The 9074-nt window shown below is 38.5% G+C and overlaps 1 protein-coding gene across 1 annotated transcript in view; it reads left to right on the forward strand.

Moving 5' to 3' along the window:
• The window catches only part of LOC123976721 (saxitoxin and tetrodotoxin-binding protein 1-like), a 26169-nt gene extending 21806 nt beyond the window's left edge, over positions 1-4363 (forward strand). Inside the window, exons 17-19 of the mRNA XM_046059069.1 lie at positions 2643-2768; positions 2913-3032; positions 4240-4363. Of these exons, the coding sequence (XP_045915025.1) occupies positions 2643-2768; positions 2913-3032; positions 4240-4289 (296 nt within the window). The 3' untranslated portion in view covers positions 4290-4363. The remainder of the gene's footprint in view (positions 1-2642; positions 2769-2912; positions 3033-4239) is intronic.
• The last annotated feature ends 4711 nt before the right edge of the window (positions 4364-9074 follow it).

The following is a 9074-nucleotide window of genomic DNA, read 5'->3' on the forward strand; positions in this document are numbered from 1 at the left end:
CCATCTGCTGAGACCCGATGACCAGGATTTCTGTTTTGTCTGAGTTCAGCTGGAGAAAATTATTTGACATCCATTTTTTAACTTCACAAAGGCAGTTGTTAAGTGAACTCAGCATTCCAGGGTCTGTGGATCTGACGGGCAAGTATATTTGTGTGTCATCAGCATAAATATGAAAAGAAATGCCATGTTTATGGATAATATGTCCAAGGGGAAGCAGATACAAGGAAAACAAAATGGGTCCTAAGACCGACCCCTGAGGCACACCATATTTAACTGGACAGAACGAAGAGACATAGTTGTTTACAGACACACAAAACTTCCTATTTGACAGGTAGGATGAAAACCATTCTAGGGCAGTACCAGAGATCCCCACCCAGTGCCTCAGTCTGTCTAACATGATGTTGTGATCAATGGTGTCAAAAGCAGCGCTAAGGTCCAGGAGTACCAGGACTGAGCACATGCCTTCATCAGCAGACATTAAAAGGTCTGTCTCTGCTGTTCTGACCGGGAAAGCTGAGTGTGTAAAGTAGTTTTTCTTGCGTCCTGTCATTAGACCGTTCTCACTCCCAAATCCTCACATGTATGGACGCTTGGTCAGGACCCCTTGGCGTAGCTTTTTAAAGCCCTGGGAACCCTTTAGCGTTGTTTATGGACGTGTAGGGCTCCGCGGTGAAGTTAGCAACAATAAATATGCAATGTCCCATTAGACTTTCAAAATAAAACTAGGTTAAGGCTGTGAAACGTCGCAATTTGGTTAGGTTTGGGTAACAAAACCACTTGGTTAGGTTTAGGGAATGATCATGGTTTTGGTTAAAATAAGTTTGTTACTTACGTGACTTAAATTATGAAAGTTAAGTAACATTACTTAACTTACGTACCATCATTAAAAAAGTCATTGTTATTGACTTTTTGTACAGTATGCACTCATTTGTGGATCAATTGCCACCAAAATAATTGACAACACACCCCAAACCAGCAGAATGATGCGGGATTTTATTAGAATTTTCTCACCAACATCTTGACTGTTGTAAGCGTTTTAAGTTTAAACTGACAAAACTACCTGGGCCCTCGTGTATAAACAAAAAGGTTACATTCGCTGGTTTTCACACACAGGTGGGATGAATAAAAAGGAACGTGACGTGAGAATGTGCGGACCCTCCTGACTCTTTTAGTAAACTTCAAAGTGCCAAAACCACCAAATGGTTAAAAAATTGCGTTTCCACTGCAGTTACCGTTCATTTGTTAATGAAGTAGTCAATCAAAAACCTGTGAATCCACAATAAAAGTTTGATCATGTCTGTAGTGGTTTAATATCAAAATAAAATTCAATGTGAGAAGAATAGATCATGATGCCTCTCACATATTTAATTTCACTTCATGTCACACTTTATCACTTTATCATTTAAACATTCAAACCAGCAGTGTTATTTGTGCTCGAGCTGGTGAGCCATAACTATTCCATACTGCACCTTTCAATTGTAAAAGAAATAAAATGAGCCCCCGGAGCGCAGCGGAGAGGGTCAGAGTGTAGCCACGGACACGTATGGTCAGCTGTGGACCTGCCAGCTAAAGCCAGGATAATGTCAGGTGTCATCGTAAAAATCCGAGATAACAACAAACAGCATTAAAGAACTGCAGAAGGAAACGTCAGTCGTTTTTAATAATATCCTCTGTGTATATATCACCTTTAGGTTTTTAGTTTTCGTGTGTAAAATAGCTGTGGTGAACAGACTGTGCTGTCAGGCGCACAAACAGATCAGCATTCTCACCTCGACTCACCCGGCACATCTTCACCACCTGCACATGTGGACTGTGTAGATTAACAATGTCTGGAAATAAAGCAGGACGGCTCTCACACAATCGCTACTCTCCATCCTCATCATCAGTCCTCATGATGCAGCCAAACACAACAAAACCGACATTGAAAATGTCAATCTTCAAATGACATCCCAGGGTGGACTGACCATCATCTTGGCGAGGTGTGAAGCCGACTCCGTATGACTGCCGTAAACGTATGAAAACTGCGTGACACTGGTGCGTAACGCTGCACGGCCGCGCTATGGCACAGCAGAGGACAACGCGAGAGGAAGGATTAGAGAGTTCCATGAAGATTTCCTGGCCAATGATGATGACTGGCTAATACTTCCATTTAGATTCCCTAGAGTCGTGGTCTTGGATCTGTGTGCTGAACTCGGTCCTGCATTAGACAGACCAGCCTGGCGACCAATTCTGTTAAACTCTCTGAATCTTCTTTTGTTTGTGAACGAGCTGCATCAAACAACATGTCGGCTACTTTCTTCTAACTTCAACATCACAAGCACCTCCATTTCTGTATCAGAAAAACTCTTCCTCTTTTTTGACATCCACTTTATGTCAGTCCATGTTTTCTTTATTTCAACCGGTATGAGTCTCTGAGCTGCACTGACTGCCATTGTAACACTAACGCCACTCCATGACGCTTTCATTCATGATGCTCTCTGATCTCAAGGTGATGCTTTAAAACTCAAGTTTGTTTTTCCACAATTTCTTTCATCACTTTAATCTCTCAAGTCATCAAATATATCATTTTTCGCAACTCGCTCGCAGCTATATTGTATTGCTGTTGTTACTGATAGTTGTGACTTCCTGTTTGTGTGTTTTAGTGTTGGAGACAGACGGAGTTGTTCGTCCGTACGACAACTCAGGCACAGTGGAGTTCTATGAGACCTGCCCCGACTGTCTGGTGTTGGTCTTCAGAGACACCAGGATCGAGTTCCTGCTCATCTACAGTAAACTCACAACACACACACTCATCTTTACATTAGATTCAATGTTTTGGAAAATAAACTTCTGTGTGAGGATTCTCTCTTTCTGCCAGTTTAATTTAATTAACATAATAAACTCATGACATGTATGTTGTGTGTGTGAATCAGGAAGGGAGGGGCAGCATCGGGATGTTGAGCAGCTGAAAGCGGCCCACGGCGATCATCACGAACTGGCCGAGTGTCTGGGATTTCCTCACGACAAACCGTTCAGCTACGACGGAGCCGCAGGTCAGTCTGTGTGAACGAGCTCTGGTCGTGGAGCGCACCGGTTCTGGGTTTGAATGTGGGTTCAAGTTCACGCAGCTCAGGTGAACCAGAGACTCTAAATACACTGGAGAGCAGACCAGGACTCCTCACCATGTGCACGCTTGTAGACTTCAACCTCCAGCAAAGTCAGACCTCTGTTTTCATAGATTCAAACAAGGCTGCAGCCCTTTGATGGATCTTTACCTTGTTCCTGAACAATGGACTAATCAGAGTTTAGTTGTCAGGATCAAGAATCAGGACGCCTTCTAGCTACATTCACTTCTTCTGGTCATAATAAGAAACATTTCATTTGTGTTGTAAAAATGAGGTCTTTGTAGATGTCTGTGTGTCTTCACTCTGCGTTCACCAGCGTTCACTTTGTCATGTATTTTCTGTTCAATAAAGAACAAAACCTAGAAAAAGCTACATTCATGAAAAACAGTGAGCTGTTTGCAGCTTGCAGAAATAACAACTCTAAAACTGTTAACTGCTCCTTACAACCTCTAAAACAGCTTCAGTCAACTTCATCAAAGACTTTATTTGCTATTTTTGCTTCCAGTATTTATGTTTGGTGATGTGGCTCTGTTTCGGCTGGGAGAGCACCACCCTGCCCATCCATGTGCAAACATGGATGGGCAGGGTGGTGTCCACTGAAAATAACATCAGCTGGACATCTGTCACTGCTGATTGGTCAGAGCAAAATAACCCCTTTCCCATTGGTACAATAATCTGTGCTTGTATAGCGAGTCTCTCTGACGTGCTTCACACTAAATGTCACATTCACCCGTTCATACGCTGATGGCATAGTCTGCCATTTCAACGGCCATTTCGGAAAGAAACTAATCATTCACACACTCTCGCAACTTAATTTACTTCTGCTAAGATGACATTTAATATCACGAAACAGGGGAAACTGCTCTGATACTCTTTGCATACTTTATACATAAGTATGTTAGGTCAAATCAGTGCGTACTGCTAGTATTGTAGGCGGTTTCAAATACAGCCCATGTTTGCAGTTTGTAATCTGATGACATCACCATGACATCATCAGGCTAAGATGACATCTTACAACTGTTATCAACAGACTGACGAGGACTAACCACGACCATGTGAAAAATATTATGGGAAATAAATGAATAAGGTCAAATATTTTAAACATATAAATGATTCTCCTCTTGTCTCCTCACAGATTTTTGTCATAAGAAATCTTCTCCAGCGGTGGAGCCTGAACAGTCCTGAGGGAAGATGTTGGAACAAACAAAAGTGTCAACGTATATCAGAGATGTCGTTCACAAATAAAAGAAAAGCTAAAACTAAAACCTGGGTGTTTCTTTTTCAAAGGGCTTTAAATAAAAATGTTTTTCTTATCTCAGATTATTTCAACTTTAATCAAACCATCTTTGGTTCCTCTTGCTGGTATTAATTAGAGCTATCAAGCACACTTTAATGCACATTTATTCCTGTTGCCTTCATTATGGAAGTGCCTTGACAAACTCTTAAAACTGAAGACTCCTGGCTGTTTTTAACAATTTGTTTAAAGTAAACAGAGAAATATTTCTACAAAATGGTACGATACAGTATATGTTTTTTGTTTAGAATGGAGTGAATGTGGAGATTTTCCTGGACTGATGATAGATTTTAGGCCTGAATTATTATCCCAGTCCGCCCCTGGCTGGCAGTCTAACAAATGTAATGGTTTTGGATGGACAATGACAGATAAATCAGACGAATATGATGTTAAAGAAACACATTTTAATTCTCCTACTCCACTAAGTTACTCCAAGGCTAAAGTTGATTTTAGTTAGGATTTTAGTCATGGAACTAAAGAGAGATTGGGTGGGACAGTAAAAGCAGAACATACTATAAAGTACAAGAGACAGTTTGAAGAGTGTTTTGCTACGGTTAGGCTTTACACAACAGCTGTGGCAGTCTCTCTACACTGTTTCGACCTGACCTTTCAGTTCTCCGTGAGATGGACGAATTTCTAAATTTGCGTGGCACTGTGGAGAGCCTCCAACTGTGGTAGTGCATGGATCACGCGTAAAATTCAGCCAGCCAGAGGGAACGATCACCAACCATCCAAAACAGTCATACTAGCGACACAACCCAATGTATGTACCGTAGAGGGAGAGGTGTACAGTAACAAAGTATTTGTACTTTGTTACTGTACTTGTGTCAGTACTGAGCAGCAGTTACAATAAATATATGACTGACAATGTTGAGTGGTATCAGTGGTGTTACTAGGAAATTACAGTTTCCTAAAACATGTTCATGTTTTTCTCTACAGAAGTCCAGCAGCTGTTGGTGATTAAAGAAGAGGTTCCTCCTGAGCAGCAGCAGTGGAGCCACAGGCTGGACCAGGTGGACCCACCAGAGCCCCCACACAATACATGAAGACAGTTCTTTGTAGTACCAGATGTGGAGAACTGGAGCAGTGTTCACATGTTCATGTAACGGTCACGTGGCGCGATAGGTCTTTGCCTGCTCCCTTCGGGGGTGGCTGTCTGGCCCCTGCTGGGGATCTGGGGCCATGGGCTCTGCCTGCACTTGAGGGGGCTGGCCTCTGGCTGCTCTGGGGGGCGGTTGTTGTGAATTATTTTGGAGCATTATAGCCTAAATTGTTATCATTAATTACTAGAGCAATGGTGGTCTACATCGTCATCATCATTTATAGTGTAAAGTTAGGATCACAGTGTGAAAACTCTACAGCTCTGAGTGTGTGTGCTCCTTCCTGCCCAGGCTCAGCAGTAGCACATGTGTGTGTGTGTGTGAGCAAGCTCGTGTGCTTTGGGAGAAAAGGGAGGGAGCATCAAAAACACTTACAAAGGAAAATATAGAAGCAGATTTTGTGAAAATTGTATTACAAAACATACATCAATATAGTCCATCACAGTGAGAATGTCCTGTTTCCAGCACGGAGCACAAACGACACCAGTTTATTCCATAAAAGTCAGGTTATGGATGAAATCGCATGATCAAGCAGAGTGCATGCAGAGGACACAGAGAGGAGGAGCAGGCAGTCAGGGACTTTCCCAGACCCAGGTGCAGCAGGAAAGAGAGCCAAGAGATGATGTGAAGCCAAGAAACAGAGCTATAAAAGGAGGTCCAAAAGGAGGTGAAAGTCAGTCGTTACATGGTTTTCATGTCGACTCGGGTCTCTGTTCTGGTAACAGAATGGGACTCTATTTTGCACCGATCTCTGACTCACTCCGGTGGAACTTTTGTATTCTAATTGGTGTCTGTTTTAGTTGATAATAAAAATGCTGGTAAAAGTTCAAGCTTTCTTATCTGGCCCAAGTCTTGAATTTTTACACGACATTACTGTCACACCTGGTTCTCCTGTTGCCTTGCTCCCCGGCTGCAGGGGCTTCCGGGCGCCGCTCTCTGCTGTTTTCCCGTGCACATGCTGCTTGGGTTCTTGCCTGCCTGCCGGTCGGTGTGGCACTGTTGCATTGTGCCACTCTCACGAACAAACTGCATTCTGTGACAGGCGTTTACACACATACATGCATACATGCTGACACAAATTTATTTGTTTTGTTGACTCATTTCATTTAGTTATTTATTTTTTTAAAATTCTTTCCTCTTTACTGAGATGAACTCAGTAGAACTCAGTTGTCTTGTAAAAGAATGAAACTTTTTTGATCAAAATTTGATTAAGAATAGAATAAGCAAAGAATAAGTTAATTATTGCAAAGGGGAATAAATAAAGAAGCTTAAAATATATCTCAATGTATAATTTAATTACTGCCTACGTTTATTTATTTACTGTATTTTTTGTGCATTTAATCGGATGCTTATTTATTTATTGAGCATTTATTTATTTCTGTATTTATTTCCTTTATGTCAGAATCCATCTTCTATAGGTGACTGTCCAGTAGGTAAGGTTTGCTTCTTTTTCAGTCCATGTAACAACAATATGGCTATTCGTGCCTTATTCCAACAAGATATAGTGTCTATGTCACTTTTTATAGCAACGAGTTTGTCAGTGATCTGTGCTGTAGAGGACGTCCCCATAATACTTATTGACAAGATTAAGGAAGTATCCATTAACATTATTCAGATTGTACACCACCAAGCATTACATTAAGAGGTAAAAAAATCACGTTGATCTTAACTGTACCTTCTGTGGGACTCATATAGAAACGGCATTTCTTTTGGCACTTTTTCCAGGACGTGTATACAGTTATGAATGTCCTTTTTTGGAGTTTTCAGTAATAAAACCATTATTTCTTAATCAATTTCATGTTGTTTCTGGCTAAATGTCTTATTCACAAATGCAAATGTACAAACATAAAAACCCTATTTATAATCCTTGAGAAAGAAATTTAACTTTATTTTAGAACAATCAGGTCTTTCTGTGATATCTTTCTCTTATTTTTGTTATTATTTTGTTGTTATTTTGAGTTACACGTGTTCTTTGCAATGCTATGACTCTTGTTGTTTTGATATTATTTTGATATTATTTTGAGTTACACGTGTTCTTTGCAATGCTATGTCTCTTTTTGTTTTGTTATTATTTTGTTATTATTTTGAGCTACACGTGTTCTTTGCAATGCTATGTCTCTTTTTGTTTTGTTATTATTTTGTTATTATTTTGAGTTACACGTGTTCTTTGCAATGCTATGAATCTTGTTGTTTTGTTATTATTTTGTTATTATTTTGAGTTACACGTGTTCTTTGCAATGCTATGTCTCTTTTTGTTTTGTTATTATTTTGTTATTATTTTGAGTTACACGTGTTCTTTGCAATGCTATGTCTCTTTTTGTTTTGTTATTATTTTGAGTTACACGTGTTCTTTGCAATGCTATGACTCTTGTTGTTTTGATATTATTTTGTTATTATTTTGAGTTACACGTGTTCTTTGCAATGCTATGTCTCTTTTTGTTTTGTTATTATTTTGAGTTACACGTGTTCTTTGCAATGCTATGTCTCTTTTTGTTTTGTTATTATTTTGAGTTACACGTGTTCTTTGCAATGCTATGACTCTTGTTGTTTTGTATTATTTTGTTATTATTTTGAGTTACACGTGTTCTTTGCAATGCTATGTCTCTTTTTGTTTTGTTATTATTTTGTTATTATTTTGAGTTACACGTGTTCTTTGCAATGCTATGTCTCTTTTTGTTTTGTTATTATTTTGTTATTATTTTGAGTTACACGTGTTCTTTGCAATGCTATGTCTCTTTTTGTTTTGTTATTATTTTGAGCTACACGTGTTCTTTGCAATGCTATGACTCTTTTTGTTTTGTTATTATTTTGAGCTACACGTGTTCTTTGCAATGCTATGTCTCTTGTTGTTTTGTTATTATTTTGTTATTATTTTGAGTTACACGTGTTCTTTGCAATGCTATGACTCTTTTTGTTTTGATATTATTTTGTTATTATTTTGAGTTACACGTGTTCTTTGCAATGCTGTCTCTTGTTGTTTTGTTATTATTTTGTTATTATTTTGTTATTATTTTGTTATTATTTTGTTATTATTTTGTTATTATTTTGAGCTACACGTGTTCTTTGCAATGCTATGACTCTTTTTGTTTTGTTATTATTTTGTTATTATTTTGAGCTACACGTGTTCTTTGCAATGCTATGACTCTTTTTGTTTTGATATTATTTTGTTATTATTTTGAGTTACACGTGTTCTTTGCAATGCTATGTCTCTTGTTGTTTTGTTATTATTTTGTTATTATTTTGTTATTATTTTGTTATTATTTTGAGTTACACGTGTTCTTTGCAATGCTATGTCTCTTTTTGTTTTGTTATTATTTTGTTATTATTTTGAGTTACACGTGTTCTTTGCAATGCTATGTCTCTTTTTGTTTTGATATTATTTTGTTATTATTTTGAGTTACACGTGTTCTTTGCAATGCTATGTCTCTTTTTGTTTTGTTATTATTTTGTTATTATTTTGAGTTACACGTGTTCTTTGCAATGCTATGTCTCTTTTTGTTTTGATATTATTTTGTTATTATTTTGAGTTACACGTGTTCTTTGCAATGCTATGTCTCTTTTTGTTTTGTTATTATT

Source organism: Micropterus dolomieu, linkage group LG09 (genome assembly GCF_021292245.1).
Source record: "Micropterus dolomieu isolate WLL.071019.BEF.003 ecotype Adirondacks linkage group LG09, ASM2129224v1, whole genome shotgun sequence".
In the NCBI taxonomy this organism is placed as follows: Eukaryota; Metazoa; Chordata; class Actinopteri; order Centrarchiformes; family Centrarchidae; genus Micropterus; species Micropterus dolomieu.